Source organism: Taurulus bubalis (genome assembly GCF_910589615.1).
Source record: "Taurulus bubalis genome assembly, chromosome: 12".
In the NCBI taxonomy this organism is placed as follows: Eukaryota; Metazoa; Chordata; class Actinopteri; order Perciformes; family Cottidae; genus Taurulus; species Taurulus bubalis.
The window spans coordinates 15,854,749-15,881,887 of NC_136600.1; the positions used below are offsets into that span (position 1 = coordinate 15,854,749).

General features: G+C 38.2%; 1 protein-coding gene across 1 annotated transcript; it reads right to left on the bottom strand.

Moving 5' to 3' along the window:
* Positions 1–16,750: 16,750 nt before the first annotated feature.
* Positions 16,751–25,486, bottom strand: LOC306744580 (cell adhesion molecule CEACAM5-like; the record flags this gene model as incomplete). Its single annotated transcript, XM_079227260.1, has 7 exons — positions 16,751–16,975; positions 18,029–18,069; positions 21,888–22,154; positions 22,295–22,570; positions 23,418–23,684; positions 24,249–24,311; positions 25,153–25,486. 7 exons carry the CDS (start codon positions 25,484–25,486, stop codon positions 16,751–16,753), a joined length of 1,473 nt encoding a protein of 490 aa, XP_079083386.1.
* Between the last annotated feature and the right edge of the window lie 1,653 nt (positions 25,487–27,139).

The window sequence follows — 27,139 nt, forward strand, 5'->3', positions numbered from 1 at the left end:
ATCACCTCGCCATCACACAGTTCCGGCCACGCCTTGTTTTGTTGCCTTTGTCCACACCGTTCCACATTAAGGAGTGTCCATTTACTGTAAACCTCGGCCGGTCGACAACTTCTAACCAACCAGAGGAGGGGATCGGGATATTTTGTTGGTGTGCTCGAAGACTGTGAAGTTCAACCAAAGCAAAGACCCATTTAGTTTCTCTGAGATCTTACACAACAAGTCCTCTGACAATGTAGGTGGGAAATTAAGAAAAAGACTGAAGGACAAAAGTAAAACTCAATGAATATTTGAGGTCTGAAGAAGTCAACTAAACATATTGTGGAATACTGTTAATTATTTATCACATCATTAATAACAACATTGACAGGATTAAGCGGAGGACCGTCTGTCTTTTTGCTAGATGTGTATCCTTCTCTCTCTTTGTTTAATGTAACCAAAGCATTTATATCTTTGTTCAGCAACAAAAGGATTCCAGAATGTTTTAATTATATTTTTCTTATGGTTTCTTTTGAGTTCAGCCACATAAAAATAACATTTCCTAATTGTTTAAGACTGCATTTAAATGAGCCATTTCAACATGTGTATGTGTCATTATTTTTATTTTAAATACTTAATTTTACTTAAAAAATGAGAGCAATTTTACTTGAGTGCTATCCAGTACATGAATGACCAACAAAAACATAATGGTACAACACTTAAAGAGTCTGGCCAGTGGTATTTTTATTGCACATAAAATCAAACAGTATTTAGGCTGGGTTGTACAGCTAATCTACCTGTTCCTGATTGTTGTGTTTGAGCTATGCGGTTGTGTAAAGCATTTTCTGTCCACTGCCAGAATTCATTGTTTGATTAGTTAATGTATAACAAGACATCAATTCCAGACTAAAGACAGAAATACTGTATTTGAAATGAGTAATGTTAAACAAATGTGCTTATCCTAATATCCAAATAAAAATAAAACATTTCAAGACCCATAGAATTGGTTTTGAATGATGTATTATTGCTTCAAGGTTCTCTGGCTCCGATTCTTCTCATTGCAGAGTCTTTCATGGACTGAATGAGCCACCGACATCTGTGAAAGAAAGGGCAATTATTTGAGTTATTAGTCATGTTAGTTATATAACTGTAAGTGGGTTAGTTACATTTAAGTATAGCTGAATCTCTGTGTAATTCTTTATAATGTAAATTCCTTTTCCCTCTAAATGTATTTGACAAAACAAACTAGTTGTGTATTGAATATATTTGATTGGATTAATCAATAAAAACAGAAAAAAATAAAGAAGAATGTACTTTTAGTCAATGATACGAAATTAAACATCCTTGGGCAAAACAGGCTGGCTGTTTAAATTGTTCAACTTTGGCTTCAGAAGATTATCATTTGTAAAGTGTCACTAGTTATTTAGGCATTTCATAAACCAAACCAAAACTGAATTGATAAATATTTGCCATAGTAATCAATTATGAAAATAAAACAAAGTTGTAGCCAGTTACATCACTTGTCAGGTACGGCTCAACAGGATGCTGCTTTGACTGTATATCTGCCCCCTGCTGCACAAATCTATTTAACTCATCATATCATGTTCAAGACTTGAACTGATCTGAATGAGTGTAAAAGTGTCACCATTTTTGATAATATTCCTTTTTTTTCTTATAAACTATGCAGAATGTCAATCCAAGAATCAGATTATTATTTTGAAGTGTATCAATGACATAAAGACGTTATTCTACAACTTGCCTGGCAATAAGAAGAGGAACCCAACTAATAATAGCAGGAGCATCACATTGACTGCCGGTTGTTCAGACCCTGAAGGCTCTGTGGAGACAAACCAAAGTAAGAAACAGAAGGAGAAAGATGGAGTTTGATGTGACTTTACTAACAAACTCACCTGCTATCACGATGTGTGCGGTGATATTGCTGTTCATGTTGGTGTGATTGTTGAAGGCCAGACAGGAATATGGACCGCTTTGGTCTTTACCGACACCGAACAGCTCAAACAATGGACCCGTAGTGTTCACAAGCTCTCCTCTGAACGCCCACTGGAGCTGAGCTGGAGGACTGGACTGTGCTGAGCAGACCACGGTCAGATTGGATCCGATGGGAAAGGAAGTCGTGCTCTGTCCATTCATTGTTAGCGCCATGTTATCTGGACCATCTGAGAAAGAGACAGCAAGAACAACATAGAAGAGAGGAGACGGCATTTTAGAGCTCTGTTAGTAGAACTGGACGAGTATAGCGAATGATGATTGAAGTGACTCTATCTGACTCACAGCTGATAGTGAAGGTTACTGGATCACTGGATCCATTACTGACGGGATTGAGCACACGACAACTGAACGGCCCCTGGTCGTAGCGGGTCACATTGACTATGGTGAGAGTGGAGTTTCCATCAGTGAGCTGAACTCTGTCGCTGGCTGTAACCTCAGAGCTGCCGTTCATCCAGAGGAAAGAGAGAGAGGATCCAGAGGAGACGGAGCACCTAACGACTGCTGAACCGCTGAACTCCATCAGGCTGGTCTGATTGGCTCTGAGCGTCACATTTGAGATGGGCTCTGTGAGGATGAGACAATAAGGGTCAACATGTTTCAACATACCGTACACTGTGAGGCCGTGTAGCAGGCAGGCATTCAAGGAAGTGCATAAATACAAAAGACCGATGTTAATGTTTCTGCCATAATATCTATCTTCATGAAGCCGTTCAGTTGTTGGTGACGTTGTGGTAAATCGGTGAATTTAATAGCGTGTTTATTTGTGATACCACAGTTAAGAGTGAGAGGTGTTTCTATTTGTTTTGTCCTACACGAGGGGGACATATTATTGTTATTTTTCATGCTAAACCACTTCAAAATACAAACACTGTGATTGTTATTAGAGTGTTAGAACTATTAAATTTATGGATAATAATGGATTATTTTAATACAATTATCTTTCAATTCTGGTGTGGGTCATGATATATTATTTTTTTCTGCATACTATGCTTCTTTTTCAAGAGGAACCGCCTAATCTTATGCGCTTTTTAAAGAGAACTTCCGATTTATAAAGCATTACAAAATATATTTACCATAAATAAAGGTATCTGTTACACGCTATGAAGTAATTTATTAGATGGTGGTTTATTACACGTTGTAGGAAATCTATATTTAAGAGGCCCTAATTGTGTGGGGTAAAATCTAAAATGTAAATGTCTGGTCTTAAGCATTCTTATAGTTGGTTTCGTATGGGGAGGCAGGGGCGTGTTGGGAGCCATTGACTCAGCAGAAATGGGATCTGTGAAACTGAAGGAACAAGAAGACAAAATGTCTGCAAAGGTGAGTGTTGACAGATGGAAACTATCCAGAGGACGCAACCATGTGAGCAAAAAGGGCAGCAAAACCAAAACACAGGCAGACTCTCACAGAATTTGAGTTCACTGGTTGTCAGTCCAAATATCACGAGGGAGGAACATGATTTCCTCTTAAGTTGTTATAGAATACTGTTTAGGGATGCACTCTTGTCCTCAGAACAAGAACCTGTTCCAGTAAAAAAGGGTAGTGTAAACAATTCGTCAGCACATTTTTCTTTGCCTCTCCCAATCGTGCCTAACTGCACGTGTTCATTGCAATATGCTTCAGTATGTTTGTTTGTATGTTCTGATTACCTTTAATATAATTATTGTTTTTGACAATTTTACAAAAAGACGTGTTGACAGACAACAGTCTGACAAACAAGTCTTTGTTTGCTCATAAGAAGTCTCGTTTTGCTCGCTCTCTCTCTCCAGCATCACTTTTATTACATGTTCTGTGGTCACTAAAACCGGTTCCATTGTTGACTGTACATAATCTTCATATAACTGCCTGTGTCATTCCGGTTGAATAAATCATATTTTTTAAATATCATTTATTAAAGTGACAGTATCCAAAGCGACATTACTGTAACATTATAATGCACGGCAATCTTTAAAAAACAAATACTATTTTTTAGTGAATGGTTTATGTGGATAAATGACAAAGCTTTCTTCAAAAAACTAACTCAATTGAAAGTCAGAAAAATAATGGATATGGATAATGAAGGTAACACAAATTAATAAGGGCTCAAGTCTCTGTGACAGAAAACAGTTGCCCTCTGAAATTTCCTTGAATAAGATGTTCAATCTGCACCATAATAATACAAATAACTTAAATATTTGTAGGCAGTTGTGGAATACGTCACAAAATATACTTATATTACCTTCTGAAATATGACACCAATACTATTTTAACTTTCTAAAACTCTTAAGTGAGTTGATTTAACATTGTTGGCTTTGATCTTTTCCATGCAGTTCAAAAAGGCAGAGAGGACTGTGGTGTGAGTTTTTCTTCTCGTTGCTGCCAACCAGACTCTTACCTTGAATGCCATTTGGGAAGTTTACAATGGCCTGGTTTCTATTGCAATGGTTAGGAGAGGCTACAGAGTTTATAAATGATTAACTATTGAATACAGTTATTGAACAAAGTAATTTGTTTAGTCTCACCGAGAACAGTGACGGAAGCATTGGCCTTAAGCTGGGGGTCACTGCTCTGCACTATGTAGACTCCCGAGTCAGCCACCTTGAGGGAGCTCAGGGTGAGAGCTCCGGTGAGGACGTTGACTGAAGCCCTGCCCGTGTGATTGGGGAAGACTGCCTGCTGGTCCCCCAGCCAGGTGAGGATGAGGGACTCGCCCAATGCCCAGCTTGCACTCTTCAGAGTCGTCGAAGGAGACAGCGACAGCGTCACAGAGTCCCCGACTACAGCAGGATTGATGGAGGGCTGAACCTTCACAGCACCAGAGGCCAGAACACCTGAAGAAAAGAAAATGTGTTACTAACTGTTACATCAATAACACCTTGCAGTATAGCTAAGTTTGAAAGACACTATACCTTGGATTAAAGTCAGCAATAGAATAGCCAGGGTTCCTTTACTCTTCTTCTCCATTTTGCATTGATGGTCTAAATAAGTCCTCACTATTTCTCCTCTGTTATACTGGACCATGCGTCCAGCCCCCTACCATAAATACCTAAAGCACCAACCTCAGTTCTTATCTGCAAGCGTTGTCTGTTTTTTTGGTGTTTACACTTGTCCAATTTGTGACAGTAGGTATGTGCGACAGGATTAGGGGGTGGGGTTGTGGGTAGTTATTTCAGTAGGAAATGTTCCAGCACCCCCTATACTCCTCCTGCCGACTAGAGGCAAACCCCCGTGATTTTACACACCTTCATCGACCCCGGCTGTCAGGCAGGGGAGGGGGGGTTGCTGTTATCCACAGAATTTGTTTTAAATGCACTCCCACCTTACATAGCAACTTTACATCTTTTGAACATATTGGTTTTATGGTCAACTCTAAAGCACCTGTCATCATTTTAAATAATCTACAGACCGCCAAAGTCTAACAGTATATTTATCGGTCTGTTGCCCGCCTCAGACTCTTGTCAAAGATATTATGGATACTTTGGAATCTTTTAACCTCACTCAGGCAATACAAAAACCCACACATTTTAAGGGTCCCATCCTTGACCTCGTCCTGAAAACCTAAAAAATGAACTTGAAAATTAAGGATATCTTTGTGTCGGATCACAAAACAGTTATATTCAGTGTGGTTTTATCCCCATCTCCCACAAATCTCAGAAAACTTGCCCATTGCCGTGTTTTTAACTCCATGTCTGCTAGCGCATTTTCAGAGTGTTTTACTGCTGCTTCTTTAACTGCTTTTAATTCACATTCTGATACAGAGGCGCTGGTCTCCCGGTTTAATCACACCTGTCAGACGGTCCTGGACTCTGTTGCCCCCTACAAGTTCAAAAGGTCAAATAGAACACCACAGGCCTGGCTAAATGAATCCACCCAAGAACTCAAGAGTAGAAGAAAGGAAAGAAAATGGATAAAAAAAATAGTTGACATGTATCTTATGAGAATTGGAAAGATGCAATGAAGAATTATCAAAAGGCAGTTAAAGAAGCAAGAGCATCCTTCTTCTCCAATTTAACTTTAGACAATCACTCGAACCCCAGAGTTTTATTCAAGGTCATAGACTCGGTCATAAACCCCTCCCCCTATCATTTTACTGATGCCTCACAAAAGATGTGAGAGAAGTTTTTTTTTATTATTTTATTAATAAGGTAAAGGAAATAAGACAACAAATTACCCCCCAACCTGTGTTTTACATGACTGTAGGGAAATTCAAAGCTATTTTAGTAATTTTGAACCTGTATTGCTGTCCTTTTTATCCAAAATCATATCTCATAGCCTTGATTTTATCCCCACTAAATTTCTCAAAGAGATTAAAACACTGGGCCCTAGCCAGAGTTTTATTGATTATAAATAGCTCCGTATCAAATGGCACCTAACCATCGATTTTTAAACATGCTATGGTCTAACCTCTTTTAATAAAGAAACCTAAGCTTGATCCTTCTGTTATTTCCAATTTTTTGCCAATTCTAAACTTTTTATCAAAGGTTTTTGAAAAAGTGGTTTCAACACAACTCTTAGCTTTTATGAATCATAACAACATATTTGAGAAGGAAGATATTATTATTATTATATCATTATCTAGTTGTATTCATTTTTTTTTATTATTATAGGCTAAATAATTAAAATGTTGTGGGTGGATTATGCTATATTTCTTCCCATCAGTGTCATGTCTATCCCTGCCCTGACCCTTATCGGTACGGGTTAGATTTCGTGCGAGGTTTTTTATTGTATTTCCACCTTTACCCCAGAAGTTTCGGTGTACACATATATCACTTTCAGCTCAGTTCTTTTCCTGTGTGTATCAAAGACAAATACTTCGCCTCGATTCCACTCCTCATATTTTCAGCAGCTTTACACTCAAAATGAAAACACCTGCACCAGCTTTGTACATGTTTGCTAATAATGTCCATCTGTCCTTCTCTGTGTGCTGAGTTCTCTATATTTTGCAAACACATCAACAACCATCTAGTTTTAATTTATGAGAAAGAAAACCAGGCTGGATTATATGACCGCCCAGTTGATTAATTTGTAGTTTCACAGTTGAATCACTGCCCGTCTCATATCTCAGTAATGAAGAAATGCTGTCTTTTCTCTCATTACACGTTACGTAGGCAAACCATTCTACCTTTCACAATACCACTCAGTAAACATCTGTGGCATTATTTTAGCTGCAGTGGTGCAAGGTTCAGTATCTGAGCAAACTTGTGTTGTGTAGCTGACACACAGGAGGTGAGATTGATGACTGGGCGGCGTTATTTGTAGAGCATGAAGGTGAGTAGGAGTAGCATTGTGAGGACAGCTTCCAATGATTGAACTGAAGATGTATAGTAGTATTTATTAGTGTTTTTAGATGAATAGGCTGTGACATTTAAGTTTGACACATGTTGTCTGCTCTGCAGTGCTATAAACAGTGGTCACAGGAGAACAAATAAAGTATGTTTACATTCAGTATTTCTCACTCAAACTCAAACACAGTGTGCGTCCTTAATATTTTAACAGATGTGCCAAGTTAATTTCTCTGATAATTTCTTAATGAGCAAATACTTGCTTTAGTGAAAGTACATACGCTTCAAAATAAACTTGAAGTACCAAAGTAAAAGTACTCATTTGCAGAAGAGAATATTCATGACCCACATCAATAAGACCATCCCAGACCCCGTAGACACGCTGCGTTTGCGTATCGCCAGAACCGGACCACTGATGATGCAGTCAACAACGTCATCCACACAACCCTCGTGCACTTAAAGGGCAAAAACACTTATGCAATACTGCTCTTCATAGACTTCACCTCAGCATTCAAAAAAAAGAAGAAAAAAAAATACCTCTCACAATAACTTAGGGACAGTATTGAAGGAAATTAACACTCAATAACACTTCTTAGATGCCATGGAAGCATTATTCAAACTATAAACTTTGGATGTGTGGAAATGCTCCTTAAACATCCATTTTGCACCCTAACAACTTTTTGCTGTGTCATACCACACAAACTCTGTAAAAAAATCCTCGCTCTTGGTCTGACACCTGCTCTCTGCAACTGGATGGTGAACTTTCTCTCAGGCAGACCCCAATCAGTCACAGTTGGCAACCACACATCTGACACAAGAACTGTGAGCACGGGGACCCCCAGGGCTGTGTGCTGAGTCCCTTGCTGTACACCCTCCCAGGAAAACACCAGCATCATCAAGTTTGTGGATGATCATTGAAATGATCACTGATGGGGCTGAGACTGCGTACAGAAGAGAGGTGGCGGAACTTGTGGCCTGGTGTCAGGATAATAATCTCTCCCTGAAGACCAAGGAAATGGTTATTGACCCAAGGAGGAAGAGGGTGCAGCACACACCACTTTACATATAGGTGAGACAGAGGTGGAAAGGGGAAAAACCTTTAAATTCCTCGGGAACTCACATCAGAGAGGACCTCACCTGGTCTCACAACGCACTGCAGAATATTAAAAAGGCAGAGTAGCGACTGTATTTCCTAAGAAGGCTGAGGAAATTTGGCATGCCACCCAAATAATGAATAATAATGTGATAAAAACTGCACAGTTCATCTCAGGTGCAGCCTTCCCCTCTCTACAGGACATTTACTCCACCAGAGTCACCAGGAGAGCACACCAGATCATCAGGGACAGAACACACCCCCAGAACAGACTCTTCTCATTCCTGCCATCAGTCCGATGCTATAGGAGTCTGAAAACCAGAACCATGAGACTGACAAACAGTTTCTCTCCCCAGGCCATCAGAATGGTGAACAGCTCCCTCAACAAGCCACGTCCCCCTTGGTTATATGGTTATTATTGCATGTTTAATAACAACCAGATTCTGAAAAGTAACTATAGCTGTCAAATAAATGGAGTGATATTTGGATAAGCAAAAAGTTGTTAGTGTGCAAAATGGATGTTTAAGGAGCATTTCCACACATCCAAAGTTTATAATTTGAATAATGCTTCCATGGCATCGAAGAAGTGTTATTGAGTGTTAATTTCCTTCAATACTGTCCTTAAGTTATTGTGAGAGGTACTTTTTTTTCTGAGACTGAACAGAAGAACAATATTGTGTCATCATCAGTGCTGACATGCCGCTGATATATTATGTGTTTTATTAAACTTTATGTTGCTAATGCATTGTGTAATACTTAAGTACAACAAACAATGTAGGAAAATAATAATAATAATAATAATAATAATAATAATAATAATACATTAAAAATAAAATCCCATTCCACAGAATGCTCCTGATAACATCTGAGTCATGCCTGGTTTCTGCCCTGAAGTGGTGCTTGATGCCCTCATGTCCGGGCTTTGTAATCCAACACCCGGACCTGAGGAACCACATTTCCCAAAAAGAGAGCAGAATCAGGTGCGGCGGATGCGTGGGTGGCATGACTAATCAGAATTCACTTGTTGATACTTCTTTCAAGTTGAATTATGGTTTATGGAAACCTATGTGTAAGATTACCCGCCTAGTTATAATTTGAATGTAATTTTGTATAATGTATTATTCTTTTTATTGGACATGGAGTTATTTCAAGACACAGTAAAACACTTGCAATGCAGTACAATTAAATAAATAGCTCAATACGGACTTCATTTTGTTCACTTATGTAACTGTAACCAACTTTTGGAAAGCACAAAGCAGTCCATGACTGAAACATAACGAAAATGCAGGACAAGGCCTAGAAAATAAAAGCAAAGAAAATGTAAGAATATAATAAGTTGGGGCATAGCAAAATAGACTACTTTTTTGACTATTTTGACTTTTTTGAGTTTTTTTATTTTAGCCGTTAACTAAATGTATTTTGCACTTTTTTGTATTTTGTCAGCAGGGCCACCACATCTCCTCTTCATGGTCCACTGATTATCACGGTAAGTACAACGTATATGTAGTAGAGTTAAAGATAATGGAAACATAATTTCACATATAATATAATATTATATATGTAATATTATTATAACATACATCTTTAAACTGCTGTCCTTGTATTTGTTTGTACCACCACCATATACATGTAGTTTTCAAAACAAACACAGTGTTTCGAAATAAACCCCAGGGACAAATTATTGGAAACAGGTGAGACAACATCCTAGGAAAAAAAGACGAAAGAACCAAAGGGACGGTTGATATAAAATGTAAAAGCACAATACACCCGCGGCCTCTGTCTCCCTCTTCTGTTAGTTCTGATTGATTCTCTTATCTGTCTTGTTTGTTCAGTTTCAGGGGTTTTAAAAGAGACTTGCTTGAGTCACTCACCACGTGTATTTTAAAAACCCATCAGTATAAAATAGTCAGTTTATCAGTAACACATCCGGGTCAGAGGTCAACTACAAGGCAAACTGTGTGTTCCTATAGCCATACATACTACCATGCTATTTTATTATGTCAGGAAAATATTCATGTCCTAATACATCGTATGTCAAATACAGTGTGCCAAACATATGTAGTATGACCCAGTGTGTGCACACTGCATGTAACAATACGTACTTTGTAAGGGCTGCTGCAGTACAAACTGAAGTAAACAAGAGAAACGATGCCATTTGGAACGCACCCGATGTCTCATGATGCTTATGGCAAACACTTGATGTCATTATCGAGTTAGAACTAACATTTAATCATCACAAACATTGAATATACTTTGGATTATACTCTACTTTAATAATACAGAATTGCAACAGGATTTTATGACAGTCTCAGTAACAGTCATAGTTACAGTCACAGTCAACAGCTCTATGAATCAAAAAGCAGCAGCAGTCCCAGGCTGACGATCATTGCAGGAAGTCCATTTAGCGGCACCGCCTCTGATCCAGAGACAGGAATACCTGTGTGAGTGTGAAAATGACAAGTTATTAAACTGGATTCAACAGGTAACGATGCTGATGGGATAGCAGACACAGGAGCAAGTAGAGAGTTGTCTGTACCTAAAACTTCTACCAATTTGGTGGCCTCGGCAGAGCGTCCAGCAGCTGCATTTTCTGCAACACAGGTGAAGTTTTGGGAAGTTCCTGGTATGGAAGGGGTCCACTTGAGCTCATTTGTATGGACTGAAAGGTAGCTTCCGATGGGGAAACCCTGCCTGAACTGCCATCTGACAGTACAATCCACATTTAAAGTGCAGCTCGTCAAGCAGGTGAATTTACTCAATCTGCCAGGAAACACAGTGTCAGGTCCGCTGATGCTGACGTTCCAAGCATCAACTACAAAAGATGAGAAAGTTCACATATGTGAATAATACTGTCATACATTCATTAAACTATTCTTCACTTCATGATCACTTACAGCTGAGTAGATAGCCCAGGCTGAAAACTCTCGTCTGTTGTAACGTAGGCACATAAGTCTCACACATGAAGAATCCACTATCAGAAGGCAGCGGTGAGTCAAAGTGAAGTGTGAGGTTGTTTTGCAGCAGCTGCATATTTTCACGCAGGGTCACCTTCTGTCCATTTTTGTACCAGATCACCTGGTTCACCAGCTGTGAAGGGTCAGCTGCTGGAGCACCATGGCAGACCAGGCCCAGTGGCTGGTTGAGAGATGGGACAGTGTTGGGCGGACTGGTTTGCACAGACACTCGATCTGTAACACCAGAAGAAGATTTTAAAATAAAATCATGTGGTCACACATCAGAGATATTGAATGTAATTTGTGTGTCAGTCAAACTTTGTGCATTAACAATTTTCTATATAGCACCTTAAAAAAATATCCAAGTAAAAGTACTTGTTGTGCAGAAAAATTGACCCTGTGACTGACATGTGATTATAAAACATTATTAGATTGTAAAGACAATGTGAAAAGACAAAGTCAATGTGTACGTAAGTAGCTTGTCATGGTGGATCTAATTTTATATATTGTTAGGTATTTTAGTCTTGTGTCCTTTAAAGGGTCTCAAGAAAAATCTGAGTGTTGGTAAAACGGCTAAAAATCCGAACCTGAAAAGTAAAATGTACAATATTTCTTTATAAAATGTAGTGGAGTAGAAGAATAAATAAGCATAAAATAGATATATACAATTCAATTACCTAAAAATTTCACTTAGAGTACCCAAGTATATAGTTATTTTCCACCTTGGCACACCTGATATAGTGAGAAAATGTGCTCTACTTACTCTTAATTTCTACAATGGAGATAAAACTGCCGGAGTCTCCTGTTTCTGTGTTGAGTACATTGCACCGTAGCTCTACTGTGTTGTCCAGTCCGTCTGGTGTCCAGGTTAATTTGCTCCCGTTGACCGTGCGGCCCTTTAAGGACCAGGTGTAGATGCAGTTTGGTTGGCATGAAGAGGAACAGGTGAAAGTGGTACTGAAACCAGCTGTGACCTGACCGGCCCAGGAAATCTGCTCCCAGGCCTCCAAACCTGGTGCACCTGAGGAGAGCAGAGGTCAGTAGGTTGCATCAGACGATGATCTAATATTTAGTTCTTATACTTTCTTACCAATTACAGTATATGCTCAACATAAGTAAAAGGCTATTACAGAGGCCTTGGCAAAAAAACAACTTTAAATGTATATTCTTGTTCAGTCCACCTCAGAAAAGATAAAGTAATATTTCAAATCACAGCAATGAGTCAAGGCTAGTCTACATTTGCATTACCTGACTGAATCCTGAGGATTGAAATAATTACATAGCATAGGATATGAAGAGCATATTAGTGCAATGCATCAACATTAAACACTATTAATGTTTTTTTTTAAACTTCTGAAACATCACCAGCTTTCTTAATATCACATTAACCTGTCTCACCACTCATATGGTTTTTAAATCAGAACCAGGAGTAACAGTCTACTGTTTATAAATATCTGCCAGTAGGTAAAGTGCTCTTACCCATCAGTGCCACCAGCAGAACACAGTGTAGACCCCTCCAGTATATCAAAGTCATGTTTCTCATGACAGACTCCTCTTTTAGTTTAAAAAAGAACTACCGAGCCTCCTTTAAATCTACTAAAACATTACTCATTTCAGTCACACCCAGCATCTTGATCAACATCAGAATTTACTTAATGATGAAATCTTGAAGCAGTACATTTCCATAAACTATGACATGACATCTTCCATTATAGTACAAAGGTTGAGTTAGCTTTTGGGTCTTTTGTAACATTTTGGGTGATATAAAGTGAATATGGATCAGTAAATCTGAAGAAAACAGTGACAAGACAAGAAGAAACAGATGTGTTGAAATTGCAGTTGTTCTGGACAGGAAGAGCCTTGCATCAAACACTAGATGGTGTTGTCTCACCAGAGTTTGTCCTTCATTTGTGTTTCTTCCTCTTTAAAATATAGCCTTTATAAAAAGTACAATAAATGGCATGAATTTGTTTATTTTTTGCTACAGCAGTCTCTCAGCAGGCCAATATATTGGTGCCAATATAATAATAAAGCAGCTTTACAATGTACAATCTGTTGTTCCTAAAAAATATGATTGTCTATCTGATCACTAAACATTGCATTATCTGCATTAGTTAGCCACAGGGATGTGTAAAGTCCTATCATTACAACATGAGTTTTAGTATAGATGAGTTTGTATTACCTTAAAAGTGCATAGCCTCATCATAGATGACTCGTCCTCTACCAACTAAACACTGTACAAACAGGTGGGGCATTTCTGGTGAAAATGTTGGTGTGTGTGAAAACTGTAATCTGTTTCTCAAGTCTTAAATTGATTAAGAGACTAAACAGCACAAAGGAGAGTACCTTCATTTATAAGGAGAATACCTTAATGTATTGCTTTCACGCTGCACTTTTTATGCACAGTTGAACTTTGAGTAGATTGTTTCGCTCTAATGACGTCCGGTTGGCACAGCAACGTGTTTTAATTCATACTGAACTTTGAATTTATTGCAGTAATTAAAAGACAGTGTCGTTCCTGGAAATATGTATTATTTTGTATACTATTTCCCTACAACTCCTAATTTTTTATGATTTTTACTGATCATTTTTCGACTTTTGGTAATGCGGTAATCGCTAAGATTTAACCGATTATATAATGATTCCTAACAACAAACTGACCTCTACACTTTCCTTTTACTGCACTGAATTTCTCATGAATTACCCACACATTTATGATCCACTATTGACCTTTTGGCATTGTAAATAACAGACACCCACAAGCTATTGTGCCATCTGATCATTTCCATGTCCGCTGTATTTATGGAATCTGTCATAAACTTTGCAAATATGAAAACAGACTATTATAGGATTAGACTCAGTGTCTTCAAATGTCAAAAATAAAATAGTTTAATCATGTCAATGAACAATCAAATGATTACAAATACAACCTTCTATCTTTGGTCAAACATTAATCACATGTTCAGTTTGATGAGGCACTACATTACAGTCAAAGTTACAGTTAGGTTGAACAAAAACAATAATAATAAAAGAGTGGACACTGCTAGGCATATCATGATACAACACAATTCACTATGAAACAATAATTCAAATGACTCCTTAATTCACCCGTGAAAACATACCAAAGATGTAATATTAGGTTAACATGTTTAGTAGCCAGAGTCATTACTGCTCTAGCTGGCATGTTAGCCAGAGAAAACACCTGAATTCAAAAAGCACTTTAAAGGCATGTATCAAAAGCCATACAAACAACCCCTAAATAAAAAACTACAGCCTTGGGTGATTTTCATGATCTTTGGTCAGCTTCAAGATTTTTTTAAATATATAAACAGTGCATAGCATCCAATAAAAATACCATTTTATATTACAATCCATTCATTTGTCTATCAATTATCTCCTTTAAATACCATAATTGTATCATTATTAATGAATAATTTAATTGACTTTCAAGGTTCAACTTTTTTTTTAAGGGATTCTGTTTGCCGATGATTCAAGTGTAGAAACCTTTACTTTTCAAATGATGCTTCTTTAAATGAGGGAGAAATCACCCATGCATGTAGCTCATGGAGTTTGAGCTTTATTAATGAGTAACTAGTGGGGGAGGGGAAATTCACTCACTAGCTCGGGCTGGGAGACTTCATTCTCTTCAGGAGTGAAACCAGAATATAACTTGTGTATATAATGTCTGATGGCATTGATCTGGCTGTTAATGTAGAGCTGGGCTGAAGACAAATTACTTTCTGCCTTCATCTGAAGCCTCACTCTTTAAACACACAACTGAGAAAGACACAAGACACTTGTAATACTTGTAATGTCATGCATTTGTTGTGATACCAGACACAATTTATCCTACTACTGGTTTTATGTGAGGCACTTTGAATCGCCTTGTTGTTGAAATGTGCTATACAAATAAACTTGCCTTGCCTTGCATTGCCTTACTATGGAACTATATTTAATATTTATATACTAAATCTATTAAATAACAATGTGAGAACAATGTGTAAGGTGTTGCTACAGAGAACCATCACCTGAATCTGCAGCTCCCCTCGGCTTACGGAGTCCGACCGACTCTCACTTCTCTCACTGTTGTTCTTATTATTTTAGTTTCTGAGGTGGCAATCGTGACTTAGTTCTTGCTGTTGACGTTACCATCTCCAATACTGACATAATTCATACATAACTACTTTATTAACCTCAACTTGCACCCAATCACACAGTGTGCTTTGCTTTATTAACAAATTAAACCCTCTGTGTGCAAACATACGGCATTTAATGCCTTAGAATAGATAGATAAAATAGACAGCCATCAGCTGGTGATGTAGGATTTACACATGTCTTCATAAAAGTAAAGACATGTATAGAATTGAGAAGTCCTATACATATCTGGCAGTTAGTTTCCATAAGTGCATGGAGAAATAAATATTAACTTGTCCTTTCTACTTGCAATGTTTCACTTCTTTGAATTACTTCCCTGTTGGCTTGAGGCCTTTAAGGGAGATATGCTAAAAGATAAAGCACCATATAATTTTATCGCATTGCAACTTTTACTGACATGTACCGTAAACATGATCTGAATTACTCTGATGATCACTTGTGGGAAAAGACTGAGATAATTCTTCAAGGAAACAGTTTTGTGCCTTTTCTAGCACCTTCAAGACTTAAGGTCATTAGTGTAGCTGTAGATATGAAGCGTCTGCATTCCTTTAACTTTGATCAACTATTGTTTCTTCTATGTTCAACTGGAACCGGAGAGAAACTTATTGCATACTGTTGCATGTTAGCATTTTTGGATTATTGTGGCAGCAGACCTCCCCTTCGGGGGATAACAAAGTTCAACTTAATCACTATGGAATTATTTTACAAAGATGTATTGCTCTATTAATCTTTCAACTGTTCCTTTGGACCAGCGTAAATCTTTCCACCATGTCAAGGCAATTACAGTTCATTATTATACTGATAAATTAACAAGCTCAGGGTGTGTCCATACACTGACAGATACCACTGAAAGGTCAATTAGATATTGTTAAATAACCAACATGTTTTGCTTTTGTAAAATACAAAATATATATATAAAACTCATAATCTGTAATTTGAATTGAATTTAAATTAGAATCTCGCATGTGGAGTCATACAAGACACTGATTGTCAAGTATTATGTTCAAGCTCAGATATGTGCACTTCGCATTGACTGTACATGCACAAACAAAGAAAGACATTATGTAGTAAAGGGAAGCTTGTAGTCAATCATTGTGCTGCCTGACCCCAGCCATGGCAACAACTGGTAGAACCTGGTGGATTATTAACCACTGCTAAAGTGCTTTGATGTAAGCACAGGTGAAAATTAGTCCGCTATAAAAAAAGGAACTGAGAGGGAAAAGCAGGTTTCTCTGGCCACATGTCAGCTGCTTCTGGACTCCAGTCTAACCTCACCCTATAATCCATCACATACAGTGCGCTCATTTCTTGTGAACTTGAGCGTGAAGTTGTGCGGGATCAGGAGGAGGCTGAGGAGCTGGCTTCTTCATTCGCTGCTGGTGGGCATCATAGGTAGGAAGGGAGGAAGCTTCAGGAGGATTGTTGTTCACTCTGATCTCGGCGTATTCTGAGTTACTCAGTGGCACTAGGTGCACTGTTCCACCGTTTGCCTTCTGGAAAATACTGATATCTGCATATTTCACTTCCTAGAAACGACAAAGACAGGGAGAATGTTTACAGTTATATCATATCAGATGAAATATTAGCAGTTAAATGGATATCTGACTAATATTGCCCAAAACAAGCATAAACAAGAAAAGCTGCGTCCAATTGTTAAAACACACATACACTTCCACTCCATTTTGTCAACTGAATATCTCTTTAGAACAACATAAACAAGCCAGATCACACACTGGCCACATGTATTCAACAGAAAAATAATCGCATATTTAAGACTTTGTATATCATTTGAAATTCACTATTTAATATGACCATCTTCTATTACTGTGTGCACTATATGTGACAAAATCATTTGTTTTAATAAATTATAGGTGGATCATCAACAAAATCCTGATTTATTTATTCCTTTGGAAATTAATTTTTTCACTGATCTCTCATGATTTATATTAAACAAAAGTACAAGAAGAATAATCCATCATAACTTGTATTCACATGTAAGAAAGGTTATACTTCAATTTGTCTGAGCAATGTAGGCATACCTTTTGGTGGGAGGAATGAGAATCATTTAGCTATTGACTTTTATGTAAACTCATCACCTGATACACTGCGTAACCTAAGGTCTGCACATCAAAGCAGGATTTGGGGTTATCGAGGTAATTGAAGGGTTAACTCTGGGTTTTCAGTCCTGTGACAGTGGTGCACTGCTTACCAGGTTTTATTGCCATTGTAACTGATGCTGCACACCTCACCTGCTCCGGACTAGATTGTTTTTAAGATAAGAGATCAAATCGTATCAAAAGCAGCTCACACTGACCAATCAGAGCTCAGTGCGCAGAATGCAAAAATAATATTATGCAAATACAAATAAATCATAATTTAGATTAAAAGCAAGACAGTTTAAACTGCTAAATGCAGAAAGGACACAAATACCGAATTGATAACCACCGACTGTTGAATGGGATTGCAATGTTAAGGGCTAGTTCAGGGAGATAACTTAAAGATACTCTGTATGTTAAACTCGCTTTGAAGTGCAGGCATCAGGTTTAAGTCAGTATCTGGTTAGCACTGCTGACTTTTACCTCAGTTCCTGCGTATGCATTGTTGTCCTGGCCTTCAGCTCCTTTTAAGATAGAAGAAATAAACAATGCTTAGGATAATTTAAAGGCGTATGCAGAAATGATTTCTTACTGTTTGTAAACAACATTAAACAACGGCTCAACCACACCAGGGCCCTGTTTCTCGTACCTGGCTAAACAAAGTCAAGCAAATGTCCTAATCTCCAATTTAAATTAGCGAGATGATTGACATCAGGCTATCTGGGTTTCTTCACGGCTGATCCGCGCTGAAACGGTCTCGTTAATTCTAGCCAGACATCAGTCATCTGGATAAATGCGCGTGCCCGCTTCTCTTTAGAAGGGATAATAATCGAGCATTGACACCACAACAGTACAATGGCAAATAAACTTAAAGGGACCTCTTTTTATTCCTCTGCTGAGAAGCAGGAGATGATCATGAAGGCATATGAGGAAGTCAATACCGTAGTCATTCACAGCAAACGCGTTGCGAATATTCCAACGTTTTTGCAACGTTGTTGCCGTGAACGCAACTTTAACAGCGCCCCCGCTGCGAGACATAAGCGTTGCAAATATATCAGACAAGTTAAATGCGTCAGTGTTGGGAAAATGTCAGCGGCTAATTTGAAGTGCTTCATCACCCAAATCAATCAGATTATATTTACGAATAAATATATACTTATGAGGATATATGTACTGTATGCGCGTATGAATCATGTACTATATATGCGTATATACATGTATGTGTAGATTACCATATAACTAGGAGTTTGAATATGTGTATGGGCGGATCAGTATGTATGTATGTATGTATGTATGTATGTATGTATGTATGTATGTATGTATGTATGTATGTGTATGTGCCCGGGAGCAGGTATACATTTTTGGCTGTGTTACTATGGTGATTTATCTAAGCTTGCTTCGAGAATCCGAAAAGCCTGACCTACGTCATCTTATCCTGACAGTTAGCCCGCTAACTCAGTAAGCCAAGTATGAGAAACAGGGCCCCGAAGCTCACGTCCCTGTCGGAACACAGCCCAGTGCAACACCTGCAGCATCACGTAGGGCAGCAACAGTGAAAGCCAAAACCAGGTTCACTCTTATTTTGGAATGAGTTTGTATGCCACCTTGCTTTATTTGCATTTAATCGCTGCTTTGCCATAATCGTAGAGCGCTTGGATGTGCAACTATGCATGTGTGGGCTCTGCACACCCAGTGCCAAAAGGTTGACCATCCCAGAAACATGAGGGCAGGGTCTCCGCAGATAGTAAACAAGGGAGTAAACAATATAGACATAGAAAACACAAACACACACACACACACACACACCTACACACACACACACACACACACACACACACACACACACACACACACACACACACACACATTCAATACACATACCTGTTACGGTGGGAGGGTCTCTAACAGAGAGTTTGTGTGTCAGTTTTCTGTTGAGAGAGGGAATGAGTCAGTATTATGTAAATAAGACACTAGACCGGCATTATAAGTAATTTTGCCACGCAATAATAATACTATTGACATTCTGTTGTTGAAATCAAATGTATCTATTTATTGGAAATAACATGAAGGAAAATGTAGTTCTTTCTCAAAGCGATTTTAGCAGCAAACATTTCAAAGGCTTTTAAACAGGGCTATGGACTTTGAAGCACTGATGACAAAGTTTGAACTCCTGGTGAGCCACATAATCCATCACAGTTTAATGTTTATAGCTGACAACAACAACATGTTAAACTATCTAGCTGGACAGTGCCTATGGGAAATATATAACAAAAGCAGTGACCCTTTGTTGAACATCAACCTTTTGTAGGTTGAGGAAACAAAGTTCACGATCTCAACGTCGACCTGATTCTTGTTCCACATTTTGTGTCTGCTCTCTTCCTTTGCCATGTCCTGACTCCTGTCAGAGCAGATCCTGCCTGTTCTCTGAGTCGTACTTTTGAGTCCAAACTTTATAACACTGAGCAGTCACCTGACCATAATTATGATAGATTCATGTAAAATGATAGATGTTATGTGAACATGTAAAAAAAAGGCTCACTGGTTATATCTTAAAGCTCTTTTCCACTTACTTGGTATAATACATGTACCCTCCTCCACACAGTCCTGCACAGACGGCTAAAACTGCGATTACTATTCCAGCGATGCAACCGTCCGAACAGTTGTCTTGTATGTCTGAGCAGGCATAAATACAACAATAGATAAGAACATGATTTTTAAACCATTCTGTTTACAGAAACCACAGTAACTGTCTTGTTGTCTCATGCTTTTAAAAACAAAGAATGCAACAATCTCTCCCTTCATGTGATTTCACAGTTGGCAAATTACAAATACTGGTTTGTTTTACGGTCTCCACTGTAGATCTCCTTTAGCTGGAGAACATTCAGTCAGCGTTGTTTGAGGCTGAAGACTACACAAAGACTACAAGTTTGAAAATGAAAACAATCTGGAGTCGTTAGAAGATGTGAGGATAGCAGACCTCTGTGGTATGCTCCTCATCTATGCTTGAGACTATAGCTGCTACTAGCATAACAAATGTGAGGCTGTGTTTGCTGACTAACCAACTATTCCCACAGAGTATGACGTCAAATTGAATATGTAGTGCGTTGCAACTGTCTGGATTTTGTGTCTGCGAGAAATGTCTGCATGTATGGGAATTCATGAGTATGAGTGAGCTTACTGCACATACTCAACTGCCCTACAATGTATTGCGTCTGGGTACTTTTAGACGGTACTCCGTCATGTGATATTTTGAACCAGGCTAAAAGCAGGCAGAGACTTCCGATTCTGAAAAGTAAAGGCAACGCAGATTCTTTGTGAAGGCCCGCAGGGGCGAGAGACTCCTTTGGTTAGAAAAAAAAATTCTGATTATATGTGATTGACAGGTTGCTGCCACGGTAATGTCTGTGTTGGGAGTTAAACTTCTTTTCGTCTTAAAACTTTAACCCAGAGATCGAGGTGCCTTTTTTCCAGAAAACTGCATACTCCAGCTTTAAGAAAGTTTCATCTGATAACATCACAGGTACATGACCTTTACATAATCTTTTTTTGTCTCCATATTTCTTAAAACATCTTTCATTGAAACTTACTCACGACAGAGATGGCTGCAATACAAATCATGCAAGTGTACACGTATAGTAAATGACACCTTTGCTACTATATCCAGTAAACTTCTTCATTCAAACGTACCCAATATGGAGACAACTGAGGGCGGAGACGTTTTATTTATCAGAACAAGTCTGCAATACACACGTTCTGAATTGATTGATTCCATAAGGTTGAAAATGTGTTTCTAATATTTTGGACATGCCAATAGGGACAAAATACACAAAACAAGGCCACTCATCACTAAACTGTTACAATAATAAACAATATAAACTGTATATCTCTGTTTGCATCCAGATGTTGTCAAATAAAGAACTGAGCATGTAGGTTAGTAACTCACAGCTTTTGTCTCCACCACATCATGAAGGAAACATTTTGTTTTAGCTGCAAAATGATGCACTATGTTCACCAGCTAATTTCTAATCTGTCTCTCAGCTGTTTGGTGCAGGGCAGTTAGGGTGCAGTTGTTTTTCAGAAAACGATACTATGAAAGTGAACCAAAACCTAGCCTTGATTATAGCCGCTTTAAGTAATGCGTTGAAATTAGTAAATTAGTTTTTGGATTACCTTTTCTAATAAAAAATGTTCCGATTCAAAAAGTATCTTGTTTATTTATATCACCTATTTTAGTAAAATAATTTTTTTGTCTTTTGATGCCAATACAAATTATGCAAGAGTACACGTATAGTAAGTGACACCTTTGCTACTATATCCAGTAAACCTCTTCATTCAAACTTACCCAATATGGAGACAACTGAGGGCGGAGACGTTTTATTTATCAGAGTTTTGCTGTTAAAGGCCCCACAGCTGTAGTTTCCACTCTGACTCTCCTGAACATTGATCAGTCTGAGCACTGGTCCAGTATCATTCTGCAGGTCTCCATTCAGAAGCCACGTAAAATGGGCAGCAGGTCTGGAGTCAGCTGAGCAGGACAGGCTGACGTCTGACCCTTCCTTGTAGTATTCTTGTAGTGGAGATATTATCAGATTAATATTTTCTGGGCCGTCTGCATAGGAAAAAACAGGAGGAAAAAGTTAGTATGCACAACTGCATTATTGTACATCAAGTGACCAGAAGCAGAAATAAATGTTTAGACAATGAAATCACATCGTCAACAGAGACGGAGCATGTATGTTAGTAACTCACAGCTGATGGAGAGGTGTATTGGATAACTGGTGGCGTTATTGACAGGGTTGGTCACATGACACCTGAATGGTCCCTGGTCGTAGCGAGTCACACTGACTACAGTGAGAGTGGAGCCTCCATCAGTGAGCTGAACTCTGTCGCTGGCTGTAACCTCAGAGCTGCCGTTGAGCCAGAGGAAAGAGAGAGAGGATCCAGAGGAGGAGCAGGACAGACGGACAGAGCTGTCCTGCTCCAAGTCTGTGCTGCTGGCGGTTGCCGTGACGTTGGACACTATCTCTGTGGATGAAAAACAAAATGGTTTTACATTTGCCAGCACATGAAGGTTCAGTAGAAGGAAACACTGCAGCGGCTCAGAGTTAATCTATAATCTTTGTAGGACACGGTGAAAGGCTGCACATTGAAAGTTTACAGTACTGGCGTTGAATTAACTCTGTGATGTTTTTAAACTGTACCTTAAGGTGGTTGTTCTTAAAAAACATTTTCAATATCATGTAGTTCAATTTAACACCCTGTGACCTGAACACAGTATGACCACAAAAGTTTGACCAAATGTCATTATTACAATGTTTTGACCACAAGTCTTTGTAGAGCATGTCATGTATAAACACAACATTGACATGTTATCAGTGTTTAAGTTGATAAAGCCAACATTTAGGTTCCACATGCATAACATACAGAGCAACATTTGCAGTCGTGTTTCTGTCCAATATTCACTCTCCTTTTACCTTTGCTTTTGTCTCCACCACATCATGAAGGAAACATTTTGTTTTAGCTGCAAAATGATGCACTATGTTCACCAGCTAATTTCTAATCTGTCAGATGTTTGGTGCAGGGCAGTTAGGGTACAGTTGTTTTTCAGAAAACGATGCTATGAAAGTGAACCAAAACTTAGCCTTGATTATAGCCGCTTTAAGTATTGCGTTGAAATTAGTAAATTAGTTTTTGGATTACCTTTTCTAATAAAAAATGTTCCGATTCAAAAAGTATCTTGTTTATTTATATCACCTATTTTAGTAAAATATTTTTTTTGTCTTTTGATGCCAATACAAATTATGCAAGAGTACACGTATAGTAAGTGACACCTTTGCTACTATATCCAGTAAACCTCTTCATTCAAACTTACCCAATATGGAGACAACTGAGGGCGGAGACGTTTTATTTATCAGAGTTTTGCTGTTAAAGGCCCCACAGCTGTAGTTTCCACTCTGACTCTCCTGAACATTGATCAGTCTCAGCTCTGGTCCAGTATCATTCTGCAGGTCTCCATTCAGAAGCCACGTAAAATGGGCAACAGGTCTGGAGTCAGCTGAGCAGGACAGGCTGATGTCTGACCCTTTCTCATGGTATTTTTGTGCCGGATATATTATCAGATTCATATTTTCTGGGCCATCTTTATATATGGGAAAACAACAGCAACAAGTTAGTATGCACAACTGCATTATTTTACATCAAGTCACCAGAAAACAAAGAAACATCTGTTCAAAGAAATGTAACAGATCAAGTCTGCAATACACACGTTCTGAATGAAACCGTCTGTACAATAATTGTGTTGGCATTGTGCCAAACTTTGATTGATTCCATAAGGTTGAAAAATGTGCTTCTACTATTTTGGACATGACAATAGGGACAAAATACACAAAACAAGGCCACTCATCACTAAACTGTTACAATAATAAACTGTATATCTCTGTTTGCATCCAGATGTTGTCAAAAAAAGAACTGAGCATGTAGGTTAGTAACTCACAGCTGATGGAGAGGTGTATTGGATCACTGATGTTGTTACTGACAGGGTTGGTCACATGACAAATGAATGGTCCCTGGTCGTAGCGAGTCACATTCATAGTAAGAGTGGAGTTTCCATCAGTGAGCTGAACTCTGTCGCTGGCTGTAACCACAGAGCTGCCGTTGAGCCAGAGGAAAGAGAGAGAGGATCCAGAGGAGGAGCAGGACAGACGGACAGAGCTGTCCTCCTCCAAGTCTGTGCTGCTGGAGGTTGCCGTGACGTTGGACACTATCTCTGTGGATGAAAAACAAAATGGTTTTACATTTGCCACCACATGAAGGTTCAGTAGAAGGAAACACTGCAGCGGCTGATAATTAATCTATAATCTTATCAGGAGACGTTGAGTGGCTGCACATTGAAAGTTTACAGTACTGGTGTTGAATTAACTCAATGATGTTTTAAAACCGTACCTTAAGGTGGCTATTATTTCAAATACATTTTTAATATCATGTAGTTCAATGTAACACCCTGTGACCTGAACACAGTTTGACCATAAAACGTCTATCAATGTCTGTTTTAAATTGTCTCAACAAATGAAGGCAGGCCAGTTGTGTTGGAATGTATTTCAGTATACAGGTGTTTAAAAGATGGTAAACTCAGTGTTTCCATTACAGGTGTTTCAACATATTGTTGATATCAGTCCTTCTACAACTAAAAATAAGAATAACGCATCAGTGTTCAAGTGAAATGATTAACATTTCTTAGTTACTGTATGAGTTATAGATTTTGAATTTAATTATCAGTGAGAAATCATCCCATAATTTGGATAGAGAAGGAAATTGAGCAGGACAGTTTATTCTTGACCTTGGAAACAGTAGTTTGACAAAAAAGAAAAGTTTATTCAAAGTTGATTTTTCCTAGCTCGTTTGTTTTGTCTCAGTATCAAGTCATTATTATCGTGTCATTATGTAATAACATAATCTGAATTCTATTTTAGCTTGTATGTTTTGAACCTTTTTATAGATCTCATCTCAAACCATTCAACACCTCAACACAATTATTAATGCATTATAGTTATTAATGATATAATCTCCACTCAGGATTGAAAGTGAAGCAACGTGTGACATGTGCTCACCATGTACATCCAGTCTGGTTCTCCCTTCCTTCGGTCGTTCTCCAGCTTGACCAATGAGAACACTGTATTCTCCACTGTCAGTAAGAGTCAAATTCCTGAGCTCCAGAGATCCAGTAGATATGAACAGAGTGATCCTGCCTTCATACTCTGGTTCAGTGAAGTTGTCAACATTGAAAACTATTATATTGTTTTCCCCAAATTTCCAGTGCACTGATTGAAAAGGTGTTTCTGGTGGAGTCACTGTTGTGGTGAACATCACTGTCTCTCCCACGGCTTTTTTCAGAGCAGCGTCTGGCAACACACCGGCTCCTCTGGTCAAACCTGGAGGAGACATTTACAGGTCTGAGAGGAACTCAAATGAATTGTAAAAAAATCCTTGACTGTGACAACATCCTTAATCATAATCCAAAGAAAAAACACAAAAACTATTGTTTCCATAATATATTAGTATAGCTGTCTGTCTATTGAAAAAACAAAAACAAGCAATGATACGGTGGTTGGTTTCAATCTTAAGCATTTGAAGTTTACAACATTTATAGACCACATTATGGGACTGAAGTCTACAAAGTGAACCATTTAGCGAGAGACCAGTGGGCAAATTATTTATCAGAACATTAGTCCTCATAATATTAGTCATCTTAATCATCATACACTTTACAATAAAGATATACTTATCTAATTGTGATTTACATCAATTTAAGAAGTACACATATGTACTAGAGCACAGGCATGAGAGTCAACTAGAAAGAAGAAGATGATTTGTTTTAGCAATAAAGTTACTTTTATAGTTGTGCGTATGGCGTGCTGTTAATGCTGCTGTCGAGTCACAAAAGCATGATATCAATCTCAACATCAGGGCACATTTCTAACAACATCTCAACAATTCAACGATTGTTAAAGTTTAGAAAATGTGTTTTAAACACTGACAGCAGACGCCAGTAACTCTTTTAAAAACAAGATTCCTACCTGTGAAAGCCACGGCGACTGCACAAAGTAAAGGTAAAATATCCATTGATCTCCCGTTGAGATATAAACAGCTGAGAGAAATGTCACTCATCAAACAATGACTGTTCTAATAAATGTGAGCCTCCGTCAGCTCCAATTATACGAGTCAGTAAGCGCGGAGCTGCGTGTCGAATGACAAAGTGTCTCATGAGATAAACCCACGAAGCTGCAGTCATAAACTAAAGCTGCTAAACGTCACCCTCTAGGGGTGTAAATGCGTTTTTATTGACATACAGAAGGGAAATGAGACTGCTGTACTGCTCATTTAATAGTATAATTAATCTATACTAATAATTAAATAGCCATTAATACAGTATTTAATACAATGTTTTGTCAACAACAATAAGATTACACATGATGTATCTCAGACTAGTAGAAATAAGACATATAAGTAACCAAAGGATAAATAAAACCAAACGTTAGGAGCAGTAGGCAGCATTAAATACATCCATGAATGTTTGAATCAATGTGTGACATCATGAATTGATTCAGCATTTATAACTTTATATTCTTTAATTTTGCTTACTCTGCTTGTTTTTATGTATATTTGCATTGCTTGTGAAGTTTTATTCACAAGTTGTTTGAGTCCCTAAAATAATAGAAGAATGGTAACAAAATAAAGACGTCAGAATAATAATCACAAATTTAAACCTAGTTTTGTTGCAATGCATCGTGGTGATCTTGAACAATTTCTAAATCAACCTCATGGTGGCCAAGAGGAAAGTCAGAGGATCACTGTCTGTGTGTGTGTATGTTCTCATTCTCTGGGTGCCATGAGTGTCTGTATACAATTTCAACTTTAAATTTTACAGCAATCCATCAAACAGTTTGTATGAAATGTGTTTTTGTCCAAACCAAAGTGGTGGACCAACCAAACAAACAACATGTCAACATTGCCATAGAAACTCTAGTGTGGCTTACAATGCCTAAAACAATAGAACTACAACATGCTACACACTGTATGACTTCATCACAGGATACT